General features: G+C 41.7%; 1 protein-coding gene across 1 annotated transcript in view; it reads right to left on the bottom strand.

Annotated features, from left to right (window-relative positions):
- Positions 1-22,813, bottom strand: part of calhm3 (calcium homeostasis modulator 3) — a 47,366-nt gene extending 24,553 nt beyond the window's left edge. Inside the window, exons 1-2 of the mRNA XM_034165464.1 lie at positions 22,527-22,813; positions 22,006-22,133 (exon numbers count right to left, since the gene is read on the bottom strand). Coding sequence (XP_034021355.1) covers positions 22,006-22,133; positions 22,527-22,813 — 415 coding nt within the window. The remainder of the gene's footprint in view (positions 1-22,005; positions 22,134-22,526) is intronic.
- Positions 22,814-24,583: the final 1,770 nt, after the last annotated feature.

Genomic DNA, 24,583 nt, shown 5'->3' on the forward strand with positions numbered 1-24,583 from the left:
TAAATGTGGTCTATTAAACATTAGGTCTCTCTCTTCTAAGTCCCTGTTGGTAAATGATATAATAATTGATCAACATATTGATTTATTCTGCCTAACAGAAACCTGGTTACAGCAGGATGAATATGTTAGTTTAAATGAGTCAACACCCCCGAGTCACACTAACTGTCAGAATGCTCGTAGCACGGGCCGGGGCGGTGGATTAGCAGCAATCTTCCATTCCAGCTTATTAATTAATCAAAAACCCAGACAGAGCTTTAATTCATTTGAAAGCTTGTCTCTTAGTCTTGTCCATCCAAATTGGAAGTCCCAAAAACCAGTTTTATTTGTTATTATCTATCGTCCACCTGGTCGTTACTGTGAGTTTCTCTGTGAATTTTCAGACCTTTTGTCTGACTTAGTGCTTAGCTCAGATAAGATAATTATAGTGGGCGATTTTAACATCCACACAGATGCTGAGAATGACAGCCTCAACACTGCATTTAATCTATTATTAGACTCTATTGGCTTTGCTCAAAAAGTAAATGAGTCCACCCACCACTTTAATCATATCTTAGATCTTGTTCTGACTTATGGTATGGAAATAGAAGACTTAACAGTATTCCCTGAAAACTCCCTTCTGTCTGATCATTTTTTAATAACATTTACATTTACTCTGATGGACTACCCAGCAGTAGGGAATAAGTTTCATTACACTAGAAGTCTTTCAGAAAGCGCTGTAACTAGGTTTAAGGATATGATTCCTTCTTTATGTTCTCTAATGCCATATACCAACACAGTGCAGAGTAGCTACCTAAACTCTGTAAGGGAGATAGAGTATCTCGTCAATAGTTTTACATCCTCATTGAAGACAACTTTGGATGCTGTAGCTCCTCTGAAAAAGAGAGCTTTAAATCAGAAGTGTCTGACTCCATGGTATAACTCTCAAACTCGTAGCTTAAAGCAGATAACCCGTAAGTTGGAGAGGAAATGGCGTCTCACTAATTTAGAAGATCTTCACTTAGCCTGGAAAAAGAGTCTGTTGCTCTATAAAAAAGCCCTCCGTAAAGCTAGGACATCTTTCTACTCATCACTAATTGAAGAAAATAAGAACAACCCCAGGTTTCTTTTCAGCACTGTAGCCAGGCTGACAAAGAGTCAGAGCTCTATTGAGCTGAGTATTCCATTATCTTTAACTAGTAATGAGGTCATGACTTTCTTTGCTAACAAAATTTTAACTATTAGAGAAAAAATTACTCATAACCATCCCAAAGACGTATCGTTATCTTTGGCTGCTTTCAGTGATGCCGGTATTTGGTTAGACTCTTTCTCTCCGATTGTTCTGTCTGAGTTATTTTCATTAGTTACTTCATCCAAACCATCAACATGTTTATTAGACCCCATTCCTACCAGGCTGCTCAAGGAAGCCCTACCATTATTTAATGCTTCGATCTTAAATATGATCAATCTATCTTTGTTAGTTGGCTATGTACCACAGGCTTTTAAGGTGGCAGTAATTAAACCATTACTTAAAAAGCCATCACTTGACCCAGCTATCTTAGCTAATTATAGGCCAATCTCCAACCTTCCTTTTCTCTCAAAAATTCTTGAAAGGGTAGTTGTAAAACAGCTAACTGATCATCTGCAGAGGAATGGTCTATTTGAAGAGTTTCAGTCAGGTTTTAGAATTCATCATAGTACAGAAACAGCATTAGTGAAGGTTACAAATGATCTTCTTATGGCCTCGGACAGTGGACTCATCTCTGTGCTTGTTCTGTTAGACCTCAGTGCTGCTTTTGATACTGTTGACCATAAAATTTTATTACAGAGATTAGAGCATGCCATAGGTATTAAAGGCACTGCGCTGCGGTGGTTTGAATCATATTTGTCTAATAGATTACAATTTGTTCATGTAAATGGGGAATCTTCTTCACAGACTAAAGTTAATTATGGAGTTCCACAAGGTTCTGTGCTAGGACCAATTTTATTCACTTTATATATGCTTCCCTTAGGCAGTATTATTAGACGGTATTGCTTAAATTTTCATTGTTACGCAGATGATACCCAGCTTTATCTATCCATGAAGCCAGAGGACACACACCAATTAGCTAAACTGCAGGATTGTCTTACAGACATAAAGACATGGATGACCTCTAATTTCCTGCTTTTAAACTCAGATAAAACTGAAGTTATTGTACTTGGCCCCACAAATCTTAGAAACATGGTGTCTAACCAGATCCTTACTCTGGATGGCATTACCCTGACCTCTAGTAATACTGTGAGAAATCTTGGAGTCATTTTTGATCAGGATATGTCATTCAAAGCGCATATTAAACAAATATGTAGGACTGCTTTTTTGCATTTACGCAATATCTCTAAAATCAGAAAGGTCTTGTCTCAGAGTGATGCTGAAAAACTAATTCATGCATTTATTTCCTCTAGGCTGGACTATTGTAATTCATTATTATCAGGTTGTCCTAAAAGTTCCCTAAAAAGCCTTCAGTTAATTCAAAATGCTGCAGCTAGAGTGCTGACGGGGACTAGAAGGAGAGAGCATATCTCACCCATATTGGCCTCTCTTCATTGGCTTCCTGTTAATTCTAGAATAGAATTTAAAATTCTTCTTCTTACTTATAAGGTTTTGAATAATCAGGTCCCATCTTATCTTAGGGACCTCGTAGTACCATATCACCCCAATAGAGCGCTTCGCTCTCAGACTGCAGGCTTACTTGTAGTTCCTAGGGTTTGTAAGAGTAGAATGGGAGGCAGAGCCTTCAGCTTTCAGGCTCCTCTCCTGTGGAACCAGCTCCCAATTCAGATCAGGGAGACAGACACCCTCTCTACTTTTAAGATTAGGCTTAAAACTTTCCTTTTTGCTAAAGCTTATAGTTAGGGCTGGATCAGGTGACCCTGAACCATCCCTTAGTTATGCTGCTATAGACGTAGACTGCTGGGGGGTTCCCATGATGCACTGTTTCTTTCTCTTTTTGCTCTGTATGCACCACTCTGCATTTAATCATTAGTGATCGATCTCTGCTCCCCTCCACAGCATATCTTTTTCCTGGTTCTCTCCCTCAGCCCCAACCAGTCCCAGCAGAAGACTGCCCCTCCCTGAGCCTGGTTCTGCTGGAGGTTTCTTCCTGTTAAAAGGGAGTTTTTCCTTCCCACTGTAGCCAAGTGCTTGCTCACAGGGGGTCGTTTTGACCGTTGGGGTTTTACATCATTATTGTATGGCCTTGCCTTACAATATAAAGCGCCTTGGGGCGGCTGTTTGTTGTGATTTGGCGCTATATAAAAAAAAAAATTGATTGATTGATTGATTCATCTTGCATGTATACAATCATTTATCCAACCAGCCAACCCAGTCGTCTCACCAACAGCAAAGACAGTAAAGGTTTTCATTTACTGCACCTCTAAGTTACCAGAACTAGTACACAACTATAGCCAACGGATGGACATAAAGTGCTCCAATTTTGTTTCTTAAAGAAAGTAAATAGCTTAACAGGAGAGCTTTATAAATTGAACTGAAAATGTTCATGGATTTGTTAAATCCAACTCTAAACATGCACGCATTCCTCTCTCCATCCATCCACCCAACCCAGTCATCTCAACATTTTAGCCCTTAAACCAGTGGTTGTATCGTAGGAGAAGCAGCTTCTCAAACTTGAGGTCAGAGAGTCTGTTCCTCTTTGGTGTGAAGACCAGCTTCCCCAGGCAGTCTCTCCACTGGAGCACTGGATGGAGTGGCAGCATTATACTTCAGGGAAATTCTCTTTATAAGCGGAAATCCATGAAGTGAGTCCATCCCTTGGGCTCCTGATTTCAAATAATCTGCGACTTGACTTTCCGCAGTAGCAGAAGTGTCGTCCTCATCATCAAAGGAGAAGAACACATCCTCAACAGTTGAGCTGGTACATGTGGGTGTGGTGGTGCTTGTACCTTTTTGCTGGTCTTCATTTCTTAGACTTGCACGACATACCGCCAGCAGCTCTGCTTTGGCCTTGTCCTTTCTTTCTTGTGTTCGCAGCCAACGTAACTTGAACCTGGGCAGAGTCACAGCAGCCAGGAGAGCACTGTCGCTCTCCAGCACCTCTGTAAATCTTGTTTTTATCGCCTGAAATGACATAAAGCAAAGAACATATGACTGACTGTCTATACAAACACACACACACACACACACATTACGAGTACAATATATACTATATTATTCATTTTCACAGTGTATTAGACAGAAATGTAGTTCTTACCTCAACAATTGCCTCTGGAAGGTCCACAAGTATTTGGAGTCCACTCTTCAGCTCAAGGGTTTTCATCATCAAGGTCTCCAGGGTAGGTAGCAGCGTGCCGTGATAGCAGTTGTCCTCACCCTGGAGGATATCTAGGGCGACTGTCAGCGGCTTCATCGCAATGCAATATTCCTTCAGGAGCTGATGCTCTTTTTCTGATTGCTTTCGAGTCGAACTTGGATGAGATGGTGTTGAGGTCGACTATGGGAATGTCGCAGATCCTTGCTAAGGCTTCATAAAAATAATTCCATCTGGTACTGCAAGGCACTATCAGCATCTTTGCACCCACATTCTCTACAGTCTCTGCGGCCACTGTGGAACGGCTGGCCTTATTCCACAAGGCTGTGCATTTTGCAGTTGCATTCCTGTAAACGGCCTTCTCTGGTCTGGAGAGAATCCACTTCTCAATGTCAGAACAAGACACAAGGTTCAGTGTGTGTGTGATGCACACCTGTAGTGTGGTGGTAAATTAATCCCATCGTCATCCTCATCAACACGGCTTTGCAAGACATCATTCATGTCAACAAAAGTCACCTCATCATCTTCCTCATCCCCAGAGTCATCCTCCTCGACTGACTGATACCTCTTAAAAGCCTTAACGAAATTCGAGCCAGTGACAGCTGCTGTTATTTTGTGTGAAATGCCATATGACGAGTGGATGTTGTCAAGCTCTGTGGCAATGCTCTCGTGTGTGTGACGGCCCTTAAACCGTCGGCATGCCAGGGCAGCTTTTTTTTGTTCCATGTTTGCTGGTGGATGTATCCAGTGTGCAGTTACGCCAAGGTAGCTTTTATTGTGTGCAGTCCATATGTCTACAGTTGCCAAATATTCCAGCTGTTCAAATTCTTTTTTGAGCTCAGCATTCATTTTAACATATTCGGCATCAATGTATTTCAAAATGTCTTTCTACAAGGCGGGCCGACGCCTCCTTTTCTCTGTATTTTCCCTATCAGAGCCCTGAAGGAGTCTGACTCCACTGTTGACATCGGCAGCATGTTCTCCCTATCAAGTCACAGAGCTCTGTCTGCATTAGTTTTTGGGGAGCTGAAGCACAAAAATCAAGCTTTTGCTGCTCACACGCTGAGGGTCCTTCACCGTGCCCTTTGTTAGCAGACCCCACGTTAACACCAGCCCTGCTACCTAGTGTCTTGGGCCACTAGTTTAGTGGAAGCGTGAGCCCTCAACAGGTGTTTCAGTAGGTTGGAGTTGCTTACACAAGACATGGACAAAGTTTTTGCTCGGGGACATAACGTACACTCGATGTGTAGATTTTTACCTTTGACCTCAACGAGGTTAAAGTAGTGTGTGTATTTCCATCTGGCAAACGCTGTCTTCCATCTTGAGTCCTCCACACTCGCCATCTCTCGCTATGCGCTCTAAACACCCGCCCACCTAGTTTCTCTGATTGGCTGAAGACGTAATCTTAATATACCTTAGCCAATCATCATTGCTTAGGCGGTTATCTCACCCTCCCCTCCCTTGTCACACACACACACACACACACACACACACACTGACAAAGACACACCCACTTGCGCCTGAGAGTCCTGTGTCTGTGTGCGCGAAGTAAAAAAAAAAAGTTTATTGAGCGGCTTCAGTAACGTGCAGTAACGGGGTGTCGGTAATGGTAAAGGTGTTATAGTGACAGTCAGAGTAATTAGTTAGATTAATCGTTACTGAAAAAAGTAACGGCGTTAGTAACGCCGTTTATTTCAACGCTGTTATTCCCATCACTGGATGTGTCCTTGTTTCTAAGAGGCCCTGTGGAGGTATTGAGAAATATCTGTATGTTACAACCACCATATGGAACAGGATGCCAAGCCTGACCACAACCCGCCTGATAAGGAAATTAAACTTGATGCATGGGTATGAGTAGTCCTGTTTGTCAGAAGATTCCGTAATTTTGAGATGTGCAAACATTTTTGTGGTAAGGCCGCGTGATGTGACTTGCTGATAGTTTTACAGTTAGCTGTTGTTGCCCAAAAACAATTTCTTATCAGTACAAAAACAGGTGTCACTTTCAGGGCTGTATATAGGAATGTGAAAGGGGGGGTTCAAATCCTTGAGTTGGGGTCCAGTGGGCCGCAGGGCCCCCAGTGGGGTCGAGGGGCAACGCCCTCGAGGGGGACTTAGGGGGCAAAGCCCCCCGAAGCAGGAGCTTTTTGAGGATTTCAAGGGGTAAAAAGCTACATAAATTTCATTTGAAACCCAAAATGTATCATTTTAGGAAATACATTTTTATATACAAATAGTCCTTGCTTGGGATTGGATCAGTTGCCATAAGAACCACCCAGGAAGAACCAAGATAACATTAATGCAAACTTTATACCTGCCTGTCGGTTGCGAATGACGCAACCGACACGCATGCACACGAAGGTTCAAGCTTGGCTGATGCAAGCGCACATGATTCAAATCCATATAGTTTTTTTTAAAAAATAAAAAAGTCGGATAGTTTTCTAACAGACCTCGTATTTAGCGGTATTAATATTCGCGTTTACATTATGAATATGTACGTATATGTACGTTATATATTAAAATAACGGTATTTCATTTGGCGACCTTGTTTAACTTGCGAAATTTGCATAATAAATCCCATGCGAATATCTGCACCTTTACAGTATTTGCAACAGGAAGGAGAAGCTCCCTTTATTTCTCAGCTTATACATACAAACATGTTTTTACAAACCAGACAAGTGTAATTGTGTGTCTACATGGGTATTTACAAGCCTACTAATCTGTTTGATATCAGAGGAGGACAGGGACCAGGGAGCAAAAATTCTCAACCCCCATGGGAAAAGTTTATCTAGCAGTTTCCCCTTTCATCACTTAAGGGATTACTCTGGCAGAGGAAATTGAAACTTGAGGGTGTGTGATAATAGCTGTGTAACAGTTAGTGCTTGTTGCTTATTATCAATGAAAAGAAAATACATAACGTTGATATCCAGATCAGAAAAAAATCAGCAGAAAAAAATCAGCAGAATTCTCGGCGGAGGGGTTGAACCCCTGAACCCCCTCTATATACGGGCATGACTTTAGGAGAAAAGAAGAAGAAAAGAAGACTTCACTGCGCGTGTGGGCAGGACCATGCCACGAAATAGAGGGATCAAGACCACTCAGATGAAGGACAACACCCAAGATTAGCATAAAAGCACTGTATTGTATATAATACAAACCCAGCCCACTGTCCGGGGTTCCTCTTTGCTGTCAGCTTGCTGGGACACCAGACGGCTGGTTTGGAAGCTTACAGCTCCTGGGACCCTCAGAACATCTGGGTATGGTTTTGTTTATCTCACTCATTCTGTAAAACTCAAATTCTGTCAGATTTTGTGACATTTAAATTCTGTTTAATAAATCTCTGGGTGATGGTCTAGCCCTCAGAGTAATTGTGATCAAATTCAAATAGGTGGTCATAACCTTCTTTCAAATCAATGAACGCACGGGATAAAAGGAACCAGGGGCAGGGCAAGGTCACTGGAGACCCCTGAATTATCCCAAGAATCCATATCTGACCCAATGACCATCTGTCCACAGATCATCCACTACAGTAAGACATGCCTCCAGACAAACAGAAGAACAAAGGTGATCAACAAAGATAAAGAACATAAAAAGGAACAAATCCAGGCAGGTCATTCTCCCATCATCAGCAAGCAACACAAGCACATTAAAGAAATTACAGATCCTTTTAAGATGCAGATCCTTTTAAACTACAGATCTGTTTAAGCTGCAGATCCTTTTAAATTTCAGATCCTTTTAAACTGCAGATCATTTTAAACTGCAGATCCGTTTAAGCTGCAGATCCTTGTAAACTGCAGATCCTTTTAAACTACAGATCATTTTAAACTGCAGATCCTTGTAAACTGCAGATCCTTTTAAACTGCAGATCCGTTTAAACTGCAGATCCTTTTAAACTGCAGATCCGTTGAAGATGCAGATCCTTTTAAATTTCAGATCCTTTTAAGCTGCAGATCTTTTTAAGCTGCAGATCCTTTTAAACTGCAGATCCTTTTAAATTTCAGATCCTTTTAAACTGCAGATCCTTTTAAACTGCAGATCCGTTTAAGCTGCAGATCCTTTTAAACTGCAGATCCGTTTAAGCTGCAGATCCTTTTAAATTTCAGATCCTTTTAAGCTGCAGATCCTTTTAAATTTCAGATCCTTTTAAACTGCAGATCCTTTTAAGCTGCAGATCCTTTTAAATTTCAGATCCTTTTAAGCTGCAGATCCTTTTAAGCTGCAGATCCTTGTAAGCTGCAGATCCGTTTAAACTGCAGATCCTTTTAAACTGCAGATCCGTTTAAGATGCAGATCCTTTTAAATTTCAGATCCTTTTAAGCTGCAGATCCTTTTAAGCTGCAGATCCTTTTAAATTTCAGATCCTTTTAAACTGCAGATCCTTTTAAACTGCAGATCCGTTTAAGCTGCAGATCATTTTAAACTGCAGATCCGTTTAAGCTGCAGATCCTTTTAAATTTCAGATCCTTTTAAGCTGCAGATCCTTTTAAATTTCAGATCCTTTTAAACTGCAGATCCTTTTAAGCTGCAGATCCTTTTAAATTTCAGATCCTTTTAAGCTGCAGATCCTTTTAAGCTGCAGATCCTTGTAAGCTGCAGATCCTTTTAAATTTCAGATCCTTTTAAACTGCAGATCATTTTAAGCTGCAGATCCTTTTAAATTTCAGATCCTTTTAAGCTGCAGATCCTTTTAAACTGCAGATCCGTTTAAGCTGCAGATCATTTTAAACTGCAGATCCGTTTAAGCTGCAGATCCTTTTAAATTTCAGATCCTTTTAAGCTGCAGATCCTTTTAAATTTCAGATCCTTTTAAACTGCAGATCCTTTTAAGCTGCAGATCCTTTTAAATTTCAGATCCTTTTAAGCTGCAGATCCTTTTAAGCTGCAGATCCTTGTAAGCTGCAGATCCTTTTAAACTGCAGATCCTTTTAAGCTGCAGATCCTTTTAAACTGCAGATCCTTTTAAGCTGCAGATCCTTGTAAGCTGCAGATCCTTTTAAACTGCAGATCCTTTTAAACTGCAGAGCCTTTTAAATTGCAGAACATTTTAAACTGCAGATCCTTTTAAGCTGCAGATCCGTTTAAGATGCAGATCCTTGTAAACTGCAGATCCTTTTAAGCTGCAGATCCTTTTAAACTGCAGATCCTTTTAAGCTGCAGATCCTTTTAAACTGCAGAGCCTGTTGTATGGCTGGGGGGGCCTGGCTGCCTTTTGTTTCTGTCTTCTGTGCTGTCTTTTGTTTTTCCTTCCAGGTGGTACGCGTTTAGGACTGAGTGGCTGTGTGGCTGAGTTTTCAGGACCTCACCCTGATCACCTGAGGCTGATCAAGTGCAGCTCGTCAGGACTCACAGCTGTGGTGCATCTACACAGATTGGAGCATGGTGGCATTTAAGTCTGGAGTACACAGTGTGTATTTGCCAGAGACTCGACCTTGTGACCAGACGGGTGAGATCGTCGTCTCGAGAGCCATCTCATCATCAGTGGATGCAGAGACTGTACCAGGTTTGACACCATGGTCTGTGAAAGAGGAGGGGGTGAGGTCTCACGCTCGTCAGCACACTTCCTGAGGTACGTTAGGTTTTGTGACTAACATTTGTACAGTCAGTATATGTGGTGTCCCTCACACCTTATTGTATTGAGCTGTTATGTTAGTCGTTTAATCAGCTTCCACTGCAGTTTGAGTATGTGAACAGGGTGTTCCATGCCTGCAGGGTGGGAAGCTGATTAGTAATTAAGCCAGGAAGTGTTTGCTGTTTATGCACACCTTTGAGTGGTCTCTCTGTGTGTGGAGTGTGGACTCACATGATGATTTCTTCTTTCACAGACTCGGTTTGTCGCGGCCACCTGGGGGGTGTCGGCGGGGTCCTTGGGCCCGAACAGTTTCTGGCTCCGGACCGTTAGTGCTGCTGGGAGCACAACGCAATTCCACGCCAGACCGCGCACTCATTTGTTGTATTCTTCACATCACTGTTATGTAATTAAATTTTGTTATCCTTTGTACCGTGCTCTGCTTATTTTATACTGGGTCCTTCAAACGCTGGTCGGTTCTCCGGGCTGCGTCCGACACATAACAGAGCCTTTTAAATTTCAGATCCTTTTAAACTGCAGATCCTTTTAAATTTCAGATCCTTTTAAACTGCAGATCCATTTAAATTGCAGATCCTTTTAAACTGCAGATCCTTTTAAACTGCAGATCATTTTAAGCTGCAGAGCCTTTTAAGCTGCAGATCCTTTTAAACTGCAGAGCCTTTTAAATTGCAGATCCTTTTAAACTGCAGAGCCTTTTAAGCTGCAGATCCTTTTAAACTGCAGAGCCTTTTAAATGGCAGATCCTTTTAAACTGCAGATCTGTTTAAGCTGCAGATCCTTTTAAACTTCAGATCTGTTTAAGCTGCAGATCCTTTTAAACTGCAGATCCTTTTAAACTGCAGAGCCTTTTAAATTGCAGATCCTTTTAAACTGCAGATCATTTTAAGCTGCAGAGCCTTTTAAATTTCAGATCCTTTTAAATTGCAGATCCTTTTAAACTGCAGATCCTTTTAAACTGCAGATCATTTTAAGCTGCAGAGCCTTTTAAACTGCAGATCCTTTTAAATTGCAGATCCTTTTAAACTGCAGATCATTTTAAGCTGCAGAGCCTTTTAAATTTCAGATCCTTTTAAACTGCAGATCCATTTAAATTACAGATTCTTTTAAGATGCAGATCCTTTTAAACTGCAGATCCTTTTAAATTACAGATCCCTTTAAGCTGCAGATCCTTTTAAACTGCAGATACTTTTAAATTACAGATCCTTTTAAGATGCAGATCTTTTTAAGCTGCAGATCCTTTTAAATTACAGATCCTTTTAAGCTGCAGATCCTTTTAAACTGCAGATCCATTTAAATTACAGATCCTTTTAAGCTGCAGATCCTTTTAAACTGCAGATCCTTTTAAATTACAGATCCTTTTAAGCTGCAGATCTTTTTAAGCTGCAGATCCTTTTAAATTACAGATCCTTTTAATCTGCAGATCCTTTTAAACTGCAGATCCATTTAAATTACCGATCCTTTTAAACTGCAGATCCTTTTAAGCTGCAGATCCTTTTAAATTGCAGATCCTTTTAAACTGCAGATCATTTTAAACTGCAGAGCTTTTTAAATTGCAGATCCTTTTAAACTGCAGATCCTTTTAAACTGCAGATCCTTTTAAATTTCAGATCCTTTTAAACTGCAGATCCATTTAAATTGCAGATCCTTTTAAACTGCAGATCCATTTAAATTGCCGATCCTTTTAAACTGCAGATCCTTTTAAACTGCAGATCATTTTAAGCTGCAGAGCCTTTTAAATTGCAGATCATTTTAAGATGCAGATCCTTTTAAATTACAGATCCTTTTAAGCTGCAGATCCTTTTAAACTGCAGATCATTTTAAGATGCAGATCCTTTTAAATTGCAGATCCTTTTAAACTGCAGATCCTTTTAAACTGCAGATCATTTTAAGATGCAGATCCTTTTAAATTACAGATCCTTTTAAGCTGCAGATCCTTTTAAACTGCAGCTCCATTTAAATTACAGATCCTTTTAAGCTGCAGATCCTTTTAAACTGCAGATCCTTTTAAATTACAGATCCTTTTAAGATGCAGATCTTTTTAAGCTGCAGATCCTTTTAAATTACAGATCCTTTTAAGATGCAGATCCTTTTAAGCTGCAGATCCTTTTAAACTGAAGATCCTTTTAAGATGCAGATCCATTTAAGATGCAGATCCTTTTAAGCTGCAGATCCTTTTAAGCTGCAGATCCTTTTAAATTACAGATCCTTTTAAGCTGCAGATCCTTTTAAATTACAGATCCTTTTAAGCTGCAGATCCTTTTAAGCTACAGATCCGTTTAAGCTGCAGATCCTTTTAAACTGCAGATCCTTTTAAACTGCAGATCCTTTTAAATTACAGATCCTTTTAAGATGCAGATCCTTTTAAACTGCAGATCCTTTTAAGATGCAGAGCCTTTTTAAATTTCAGATCCTTTTAAGCTGCAGATCCTTTTAAACTGCAGATCCTTTTAAACTGCAGAGCCTTTTTTAAACTTCAGATCCTTTTAAGCTGCAGATCCTTTTAAACTGCAGATCCTTTTAAATTTCAGATCCTTTTAAACTGCAGATCCTTTTAAATTGCAGATCCTTTTAAACTGCAGATCCTTTTAAATTGCAGATCCTTTGAAACTGCAGATCCTTTTACATTTCAGATCCTTTTAAGCTGCAGATCCTTTTAAGCTGCAGATCCTTTTAAACTGCAGATCCTTTTAAACTGCTGATCCTTTTTAATTGTCACATGGCTCATGTTCATTCCCAGTGCAAGAAGGACACCTCATCTGAGTTTCCCAAAGCAACCGCTCATTTGAGAAAAATGTTTCAGCAATACCCCAGGATTCTCTTGAGAGACCTGGTACCAAAGACATTAATTTGGGTCACCGTTTAGTGTTACAACCCTACAGTACAACAGGAAATACCAGGGCCCGCATCCTCGGTGCATCTCAAAGAGCTCCTAACTTAGCCTAAAATATCCTGGCAGGGACTCCCAGCCTCAGAGAGACCCAAGAACTGTCTGAGAGCAACTCTGGGCAAACAGTTGACAGAAACTCCTATCCTTAGTGAGGAGGCGGGGTTGACCTTGTTGCTAGGTATGACGTGGTCCTGTTAGAGCTGTGATTGGTTGTCATAGAAAGGGAAAGGGAAATAAAAAATAAATGCGCTCTGCCCTCCTACATATGAATGAACAGTAAAATCAATTGATCATATACCGGTAACCTGAACCGCATTAAGAAATGTGAAATTGTGAAAATAATTTAATGCCATGATGATGATATTCAGCAAATTTAAATTGAAGCGATCGCCGGTCCGGCCGCTAGACCTGTAAAATGTTGTGTTGCAGTGCATTATGGGAGTTCTGGGTTTGTGGATTTTAAATGTTACTGTTGTGGTTCATGTTAGTTTAACAGTGTTGTTAGTGTTATTGATTTATTATGTTTTTGTAGTTCAATTGGTTTGGTGATTTAAGTGTCACCATGTTGTCACCATAAGTGAAAAGTGTATTGTGTATGATGCTGCTCCTTCACCGTGTGTGTTGTTTTATCTGCCTCCTAGTGGCAGAGTGCCAAAAAGACAAAAGCTTTTGCTTGTCTTTCATTATTCCACGCAGTTCAAAACAAAATGAATTGTTGCACAGCTTGAAGATGTTTGAACGTATCTCATTCACATGCCGATTATCTACATATTAAAAATGTGTGTGTACATGAGTTTATTAATAAGTTCAATGTAAGTACATAATATAATTGTAAATATGTTAAAATACATGCATGACACAAGGAAGTGAAAACATTTATTTTCATTGTGGTCCATTTAAAAATCAAATGATAAAATAGAAGTAATAATAAAATAAAATATCAATAATACTGATAATAATAATAAAAAATAATGATAATATTCATATGTGAATATGATAACAAGAACCTAAACAATTTATAAGTACATTAAAACAGTAAATTAACATAAAATAATTACGTAGATCAAGCCTCACATCATACATATGGAGAATATCTCTGCTTCCTCTCTGTCTTTTCTGCTGTCTTCTCTGCTTAAGACACTCTTAGGCTTCTTAAAAGTCCTCCTCCCTCCTCTTACCAGTTTGGCACCTTAGGACCTCTCTTAAGGCCTAAGGTGCTTTGCGGACAGCTTACATCTTACCAAGGGAAAATTCTAAGAAATGTCTAAGAATTTGAGAAATTCTAAGACATTTCTTAGAATAATGTCACTAGGAGCTATTTTTAGCCCGAGGATGCTTCGTACATACGGGCCCTGGACCCTAAAGATTTGGGTCTTTGATGATGCTTCTGTCAAGTGACCTCATGACCCCCGAAGCTCTTCAAAGATGTCTGAACGTCATAGGCCAGGCTCCCAGAGACAGAGATGTCACTGCTGAAACAAGTGACTCTCAACAAGTTTGACACTTTCACTACATGCAACTCAACCCTTATTTCTAAAGCACAATTAAAACGACAGCAGTTGACCAAAGTGCTCTACAATAAACATGAGCACTAAGTTAGGAGGCAATAAAAAGAAATAAAAAATAGAATAAACAAGGGCAATCAGAGATTTCTGACGCTGCCAACCGGGATCCGGATCACCTCCAAAATTTAATGGAGTCTTCCATGACCTAATATCTATCTATAGCCCAGAAACCTTGAGTACATGATTTCCCTCAAAATCTGGGTGAACAATCGACTCCAGGAGTGTCAAAGGGAAAGAGCAGATGAGAGTTCCATTCTGTCTACACCCTTTTTAAAACATTACTTCACCCCTGACTGTCTCTCCACCTGAATCTCTTTCAGATCCTGAAGCGATGCATCTTGACTGGGCCCATCTTACTCCTGAAGAGGGGCAATGTCACATTGTAACCTCAAGTTGTTTCCGGTGGCCTGTCAGGAAACTTCCTTCGGCTGGAGCCTAGCAGCTGACTTAGAACTGGTGTGGACCAGGGAAATCCGACTGTTTAATTAAATCACACAACCTGGCAACTTTGTCCCAGACAGACTGCTGGTTTGAACGATGCTCTTCTCATTAATACAAGGTTGTGATCATTTGTTTTATTTTTTGTTACTGTTTAACATTTCTGTGAATTTTGAGTTGCAACTGCTGCTAATTTTAGCTCATTATTTTACTCCAGTGTGAAGCTTTGGAGTGGTTAGTGTTTTCATTAGCGGTTAGCTTGCACTAGCTTGGTACATGCTTGGATTTTCTAGTGCACAAATTACATTACACTGCTCTCTACATTAATCTTGTGTGATGCTGACAGAAAGGGTTGGTCCTCTACAGAGCCGTGTCCGTAAGCTAGAGCAGCTTCTTAGTTTAGTGGAGTTAGATGCTACAGACACCCCAGACAAGCTCAGTGTCGGTCCAGCTAGCACGTATGTTAGCACTAGCTTAGCAATGTCAGCTAAAGATGATGGTTTTCAGACTGTTGTTAGACAGAGGAAGTCACATTGGACTTGGTGCCCGGTTGTGGTACCCGGATCACAGTCGCCACTGCAATCTGTGAACCATTTTTCGGCCTTCGACATGCCTGTTGATTGTCCTCCAAGTCGACAGGTGACTTCTACCCATATCTCTGGGCCAAAACACCATGCGTGAGTGATAGGGGATTCTATCACCCACAAGGTTAGATTGCAGATGCCAGCTGATGTTAAATGTATTCCTGGGGCCAGAGCTCCCAACATTGTCTCTCACCTTAGGGTACTGATGTTGCACAAGGGCAGACAGCCAAAGGAACATGACACTAAATATACCCACATAGTTATTCACGTCAACACCAATGATATTAAGGTGAGACACTCAGAGGTCACAAACATGTACATTGAGAGTACTTGTGACCTTGCCAGAAAGATGTGCCAGCATCAATTAATAGTCTCTGGTCTAATGCTGAGAGAATTTGCTGTTTGCTCCACTAAATGGAACAGTCCTGATATTCAAAAAATAAGTCTTGAATTTTAAATAAAGACGTTGCTGTGTCCTAAAGTGCTGTCTGCTCTGACTCACAAAACTCATCTTCTTCCAAATCAGACCAGTTTGACTCGTCATCATCTGAAGGCAGATATGCCTCGGGATGTCTCATCCAATCTGGCAGCTTCTTTTCACAAAAAAATATCATCCAGGCTCTGAAGCTCTGGGAAAAAGTCAAAAAGCCAAGTGTTCAATTCCACTAACTCCCAGGCTTGCTCAAGATAATCAAACTTTTCCCTGGGAGCATAGCAGTCTCGAAAACATATGAAAAAAAGAGAGATCAATCAAAGATCCTAATTACCCCAATGTCCAAATTTGTGGCGTCAGTGTCTGTAGATGAGGTGGAGCCTGCGGGGACCGTGTTTTGTCCAGTTTGTACCGTCAGGCTGGACCCGCAAAGGAGACTCCCAGACTTGGCGTAGGAGTAGCAAAAAACATTGTCTTTATTTCAGGCTTAGGTTCGGTGCACAGGTGGTCAAGGAGCGGAGCAGAGGTACAATTGGGGTCAGACAAAAATGCAGTCATGATCAAGCAGGGGTCAAGGCACGAGCAAACACAGTAATCAAAGACGAGGCAAAAGGTGTGGTTGAGGAGAACAGAGCAATAATCGGTACATGGCTTGGCAAAAACAGGACTGAGAACAAAAGGCTGGGATGTGTGCAAGAAGCGACAACAAACTGGCGAGGGACTGTGAGAGTGTGAGGGTTTAAATGATGGTGGACTAATTGGTGTGAAACAAGGGACAGGTGGTGTCACTGAGGTGCACGTGAGAAACAATCTGGAAAAGGGGTGTGGCTAGTGAACAAAGACTAAACATTGTGCAACATGGGGAGGAAGAGAGTGCACAAAGTGAAGTGATACAGGAAACAAAGATGCGTGAGCAGGTGCCAAGAGTGTGAGTGAAAGAAAACACAGCAGACAGAATCAAAGTGTGAGACAGAGATAATAGCAGGTGCAGTGCTGTGGAGTGGGAACTAACTCGGAGGGGCATGAGGGAAACAGGGAACTATGGAACCAAAGTAAAATAAAAACTGAAGGTAGAAAAACATGAGAACTGAAATGGAACATAAATACTTAAGCAAAACTAAACTAGGAAAACAAGGTGGTGAACAAGCTATAAGAAAAACAAACTACATGAAAACAGAAAGCAAAACCCGACATAAAGCGTAAACGGTGATGCATCAACTCCTCAACTAAGACTGAACTCAAAGTGACAAAGCAAAATGGAAAAGAATAGACACATGATAAAAAATAACTAATAAAACAAAGCTGGGGCAGATGGTGACAAAAAGAAAAGAGGAAAATCAGAATTAAAGCCCCGATCAGGGCCAGGCATGACAGACGCACATTAGTGGACATACCCTGGACCTGGTTCTCGCACGTGGTATTGCTGTCACGAATATTGACATCATGCCTCTTACATCAGTGGTCTCTGATCACTCACTAAGTTTACAGTTTCGCTGCCGTGTTTAGTGGAACAACTTTATATATCACTACGGTGATGCATCAACTCCTCAACTAAGACTGAACTCGAAGCTAGACTGCCTGATGTCTTAGCTTCACATTTGGCAAATACCCAGTCAGTAGACAGACTTGTGGACAGTTTAAACTCAGTGCTCAAAACTACACTCGATATGATTGCGCCAACTTTGTTAAAACCGCGCTCCCCAAAAACACAGTCACCTTGGTTCAATGATTACTTGCGTGACCTCAAGCATAAGGCAAGAGGTCTAGAACAGAAATGGCGTAGTTCAAGATTAGAAGTATTCCACCTTGCGTGGCATGATGCTATCTTAGACTATAAGCATGCATTATTGGCTACAAAGCGGACCTACTCAACTCAAAGTTCTTGTTCGACACAGTGGCAACACTTATTCATGGACAGCCACCTGTAGTTCGCTCTCCTTTTATAGCACAAGATTTCCTGGATTACTTAGAGAAGACAATAGAAGACATTAGGTTAAACATATCCCGGCATGCCCTAACCCAGCCACTACACCCTGCTATTGATGTGGGCGCTACTACTGAGGTATTACCTAGATTTACAGAATTTGATAGTTTCTCTCTGGGCATGCTGACGAAACTCGTAACGTCTACAAAAAGCACAACCTGTTTATTTGATCCTATACCAACAAAACTGTTTAAGGACCTGTGGTCCACTCTTGGGCCACAGTGCTGGAAATTATTAATCTCTCGTTAACCTCTGGACCTGTTCTGTATGTTTCAAATCTGCAGTGATTAAACCATTACTTAAGAAATCTAATCTTGACCCTAGTGTATTGAAAAACTATCGGCCGATATCAAATCTATCATTTTGCTCTAAAATTCTGGAAAAAAGTGGTGTCACAGCAGCTCGTAGACTATCTTACAGAGAATAATCTCTTTGAGCCACTGCAGTCTGCTTTTAGAAAATATCATTCCACAGAGACGGCTCTCACTAAAGTGGGGAATGATCTGCTTCTGCACCACTACGGTTCTGGTGCTGTTAGATCTCAGTGCTGCATTTGATACAGTGGATCATCATATTCTACTTGATAGGCTGGAAAATCATTTTGGGATTACTGGGAGTGCCCTTGCATGGCTGACGTCATACTTGACCAGTCGTTCTTACTGTGTTTTGTACAGTAACACTACCTCTAACCTTAGTGACATGAAATTTTGGGTTCCACAGGGGTCTGTCTTAGGCCTGCTGCTTTTCTCCTTTTATATAGCACCCCTTGGGCACATATTGTGGCGCTTTGGGATTACCTTTCAGAATAGAATAGAATGCCTTTTATTGTCATTATACAATGTACAATGAGATTAAAAGCCAACTCCAAAATCAGTGCAGGCAAGTAAGAAAGAAAAGCAGCAATATCAAATAATAAGTATCAAAAAATATATACGTATACCATGTAAACATTAGAAAGTAAGGTGCACGGTCCTGGATGGTATGTACATTGCAGAATAAGTATGTTATTATATACATTGTTAAAAATTATAAATATTACACATTATGGGATGGAATGTTGCACATTATCGTCGGTGCATGCGGGAATTCAGGGTGGTTCCCGCTTTGGGAAAGAAACTGTTTTTGAGTCTGTTTGTTCTGGTCTTAATACACCTGTAGCACCTCTCTGAGGGCATCAGGTCAAACAGTTCAAAGTCAGGGTGGGAGCTGTCTTTAATGATGTTTAGGGCTCTGATAAGGCAGCGGGAGCTGTAAATGTCCAACGGGGAGGGGAGAGGGCAGCCAATGATCTTTTGGGCTGTCTTTACAACTCTCTGGAGCCTCTGCTATGTGGATCATACTCAGTTATACGTGCCGATAACTGCTGGTAATCTCATCCATATAAAATCCTTAGAAGATTGCCTTGCATCAGTGAGAAGTTGGATGTCTAGAAACGTCCTACTTTTAAACTCTGATAAGACTGAAATGATGGTTCTTGGTCCAGCGACACATCTGCATCAATTTGACCAGTTAACGCTCAGCCTCAGCTTGTGTGTCATACATCACACTGACAAAGTGAGGAACCTTGGGGTAATTTTTGATCCTACATTGTCCTTTGATCTCCACATTAGAAATATTACTAGGACTGCTTTCTTCCACCTGCGAAATATAGTGAAGATTTGTCCCATCCTGTCTATGGGTTAGGGTTAGGGTTAGGGTTAGACCCTGATCCATGTGTTTGTCTCTTCTAGATTGGACTACTGCAATGTTCTATTTTCTGGTTTACCGCAATCCAGCATTAGGGCTCTCCAATTGCGATACAATGCAATTCAACATGATGCAAAGAAATTATACCATTTAAATATAATATTATATTATATTATACAATTTAAATAGAAAATAAGAAGCTGCAATTCATTATGGTACTATGTTATTCTTCTTCTTCTTCTGATTCTACTAGAGGCAGATGATTTATTTTACTACTTATAAGCAGAACATTTACCGGATTCAACATTAATGAACAGGAATCAGTTCCCTCATATGTGGAACCTGTTTGATCACACTGTCAGAACTTAAACAGTAAACAGTAAGACATCATTCTCAATGACTGATGTAAAGTGAGTCACTCACTGACAGAGTACCACCTTGCAAAAGTAATTTGAGGTACTTTCTTAACAGTTTTGCCGGGGCTTGTTTTACAATCTGCGGCCGTGTCGATATCGTTTAGCAGCACGGCGTTCTTTACAAATGACTTGCATCTTGTCAAGTTTCTCATCTTTTAAAAAAAAGCCAAAACATCCCCAAACACCTGATTTAAATGTTTTAGGTGCGTCAAAAATCCCTTCTGACTGCTTGCAGCTGTTTTTGTTGGGGTAGAAATGTGCATCCTGGCTTCCGCCCGTATTGAAAACAAAACGCGGAGCAGTGATGGTGCATTCAGTGTGCCTCGTGAAAAAAAAAAAATCGATGCAAGCATGCAGCGAGTGATGCATCACAATTTCACCTGCCAATTGATTCGATGCACACTGAATGAATTGATACATTCACATTGCGCATGTTTGTATCTAGACACCGATTCATATCTTCTGCTCAGCCCTCTGTGCACCTGTTCTGACAGTAAGGCACCAGGCTTCACAGTCCTCTGCACACTGCTCCCATGTTTCATGTCCTTCTTGCAGACATCCATGAAGCCCAGGTGTGTTCCACCAGCCAAAGGAGTGTCCTCTGCCAGCTCACCGTACAATAGATCGTTAGGAATGTGGCCTGGATCCATTCTCCTGACGTGGTTGAGCCAACGAAGGCCCCTTTAGCCAAGAATGGTGAACATGTTGGCGTTTTCCAAGACCTCTGTGTTGAGCACCTTGTCCTGCCATCCGATGTGCAGAATTCATCTAAAGCCCCTCAGATGGTAGCTGTTGAGCTTTATCTCATGTCTGGCGTAGGCGTTCCATGCCTCACTACCGTAGAAGAGCGTGCTGAGCAGGTAGACATGCTGTTTTGTCTTCTCATTGAGGCTGGAGTTGCTCCAGACTCTGTGGCTTAGTCTGGCCATAACTGCTGCTGCCTTTGCAATCCTGCTGTTCATCTCTGCATCAATCGAGAGTGAGTTAGAGATGGTTGACCCAAGGTATGTGAAGTGCTCCACAACTTCCAGGCTGTACCCATCAGTGTCAATGTTTGGGGGACAGGCAACAGGCATATATGAGGTAGAAAATCAGGTCACAGTCAATAGTGGTGACTGTGGACTGGGCACAGCAACTGGGCACTGGATCCACCGACGTGTGCACAGATCTCCACAGTGGGTCAGATCTCGCGCTTCTCTTTGCAGCTTCTCCAGGACTCAGGCAGAGCTCCGTCCCAATGCCGAGTCCTGGAACGCAGAGCAGGATGCAGACACACACTGCTCCAGCAGTGGCTCCAGGCGTGTTTTGTTTAAAGCGTTGAGATCAATGTTAGCTTCAGTTTTGTTTTATTCTCAGTAATGGGAAAAGTCAAAAACTCATTTGTCGACTCTTTTCTTTCGTGACTTTTTTTACTTTTTTCCCTTTGTTCAGGAATCACCGAATGCCATGTGAGTGGGCCTTAAGGAGCGGCTCCAGCTTACAGACACGGGTCTCTAGGAGGGCCAGCAATGCACAAATTCATTTAAGTAAACACTGAACTAAATACCAGAGGTTAGTGGAAGCTGAGCACTAAGAGGAAACTATCCACTCCTAAGACTGACAGAGGAATAAGGTGGTGACACTCGTAGCAGTTACCGTTAAAGTTGTAGATAACAGACTAAAGGAGAAATGATTACAACCTTTAGTTAAATAGAGGAGTGTCATTCAAGTTCAGGCACAGAAAGTGGTCCAGCAGGAACCAGCAGCAGTGGTACTTACAGACTTTTTGTCAAGGAGAGTTCCCATAACCTCAGCTGAGGCTCATTATGCACAGTGACACGTCTCTGTGGAATCCATAATACTCTGACACGCCACTGACATATTGACGACCAAATGATCATCTATTGCCAGAAGGAGAATCCTCCTCATCATCTGCGTTTACCTCTGTAGACGTCCTATTCAAACCCTGAGGCCTGTTGGTGCCGGAGCTCATCCCCAGAGAGTGTAGTCTGAAGCAGATGAGTCCATAAATGCCCCTGGACAGGACTTAGACATTTACCGCTCAGTCTCAGTAGCACAAGCACAGAGCTCCAACCAGCGAGTATATGTTCTTTGTTCTTTCCTGCTTATTTGAAATGACAAAGCAGAGTTTTAGGTTTTAGAAGGTACCTGAGAAGAGTCCAGGGTCTACACTCACACTGAAGGCACAGATGAAGATCTTCCCATCCAGCAGAGTGACCAGGATCCAGACCATCGGTGCCAGCAGAGCCCTCTGGATCATGGCTGAGAACAGGTACCTACAGGATCAGGATCAAAGGAGCTCACTGATCCTTTCAGAGAAACAGCTCCAGGATGAAGGTTAGAGCAGAAGAAACAACACATGACAGTGAACCCACAATAACACAAAAAACAAAATACTGTCAGCTTATACAAGACTGCCTATAATCTACAGCTTATGTATAACAATGAAACGTAAACCATTTGTAAACAGCACATTAAAAAAAAACTTTCAGGGAAAATTGGGAAAAGGTCTGAACAGACTGGAACAGAGTCCAAAAGATGTTAGTGTGTGTGTGTGCGTGAGCGTGCGTGTGCGTGACATCAGAAAGTTTACAAATGAAGAACTTCTACTCTTCAAATCCTTCTCAACATGAGCTTTCAGTAAAATCCGGAGGAAGATGTAGACTCACTTGACAATGGCGGGGTTCTTTGACCTGTTGCCGACGGGCCTCATCCACTCGTCCATCATGACCCCAGTGTGTCTGTTGACCAGGACCCCAAGAAAGAAGAGGATGACAGGCGGGATGACCATCACGCCCAGCGAGTAGAGCTTGTTGTACTGAGGGAGGCAGGGGCAGCTGAAGTCGAAGCTGGTGTAGAGTTTGACGCTGACCAGGGCCAGAATGATGCAGATCCCGTTAGAGATGGACTCAGAGTTCGACTGGAAGTACTGCAAGACCAGCTTCAGGCGCTCCATAGTTCACTGGTCCACAGAGAAGTCCAGACAGCAGCTCGGGAATACAACAAGAACTCTGAGACAAAGACCTGTGCTGTTGTTGCTACGACGACAGAGGACGTGCTGCAGTGATCCGGGGACGGGCTGACGGTGACCGCGCCCTGTTACAGCAGCAGCCACTTCAAAGGCCGGCACACAGAAAGGATACCTGCTGGATTCGGCAGAGCTCATATTTCAAAGTGTCAGTGTGAGAACGAGTCTGGCTCCAACCACGTAAATGGAAAGCATTTATAACGCACGCGTTTCCATCTGCATCAGACGCTCAAAGCGCTTTAATATAATGCCTCACATTCACCCCGATGTCAGGCTGCTGCCACACAAGGCTACACACTGGGAGCAACTACAGGATTAAGGACTTTGCCCAAGGGCCCTTAGTGATTTTCTGGTCAGGCTGGGATTTGAACCAGGGATCCTCTGGTGTCAAGCCCAACCCCTCCCTGTACTGCCTGTTTGATGGCTGACTGCCCAAAACCACTTTATGGACTTTATCAGTCTTCAGATGCACTGCTGTTTGTTTGTTCTTACTCCTGTAGGGCATTTGTTCAATACCCACCATGTGGATGATGGTGGAACCTGGACTAGTTTTAGTGCAGATTGAGGTCACAATTTTGGTTTTTCATCTGAATTTGAACATGGCACACAACCTGAACGAGACGAGGGGCGGGGTGGGGGTGGGAGTCAATGAGGACAACAGCTCTCATTGTTATTTGTTGAAGGACTGTTGTCATCACGCCATGGAGGCAGGGGGTTTTCGTGCGTTATCTTTTTGTGTGTCATCGTTTCGTGCGTGGTTTTACACCCACCCCAAAATCTACACCCACCAAAACTAATCAGGTCGTGAAAACACACTTTATTCAAATTAACCAGTACTGGCTAAGTAGAACTAATCAAGTTATAGAGATGAAAACAAGCCTGGTGCAATATTAATATAACCAGAGTTTGTTCAATTGTCGGTGGATCGTTGTTGAGCCGTTTAACCAGGAACAGTATTGTTCGTGAAACGTCACTCTGGTTTTAGATTTTTTTTAAATCATGTTTTCTTTGATATAAGGACATAATGGGTCACTTGTTCAAAATCACTGAGAGATAAAACCGTTTAAGATGAGATAAAAGCTGAAGGTGATAAAAACTGGATTTAACAACGGCATTTATTTGCCTGTCAAGTCTAAAATCACCATCAAGTATGACGCCAAGGCTGGTGGCAGTCAGTAGGCTTGATGAGCTGTTAATAAGAGTCCAAGTCAGTTACAAATAAAAGCAGAGTTAGGCTTAAAAACAACAATTTCTGTCTTGGACTCGCTTAGATTTAAAAAATTATTTGGCAACTAAGCCTTGACTTCACGCAAACAGTTGAGAAGAGGCGCCAGGGAGCTTCTCTTTATGGGGACATAAATTTGCGAGTCATCTGCATCAAAATGGTAAGACACGCCATGGTTTTTAAAAATTCTTCTGAGTGGCAGGAGGTACAAAGAGAACTAAATCGGCCCAAGGATAGACCCCTGGGGTACTCCACAAGATAATGTGACTTGTGAGGAGAAGTTGTCCCCGACTTTAACAGAATAGGACCTTTCAAACAAGTAGGACCTAAACCAGGTGAGTGCCACCCCCCTGACACCAACACAACATTCCAAACGAGAAAGTACAACGGTGTGTTCCACTGTGTCAAACGCAGCCGTCAGATCTAAAAGCAAAAGAACAGCTGCATTTCCAGAGTCAGTAAATAAAAGCAAA

This window comes from Thalassophryne amazonica, unplaced genomic scaffold (assembly GCF_902500255.1).
Source record: "Thalassophryne amazonica unplaced genomic scaffold, fThaAma1.1, whole genome shotgun sequence".
NCBI classification, from domain to species: Eukaryota; Metazoa; Chordata; class Actinopteri; order Batrachoidiformes; family Batrachoididae; genus Thalassophryne; species Thalassophryne amazonica.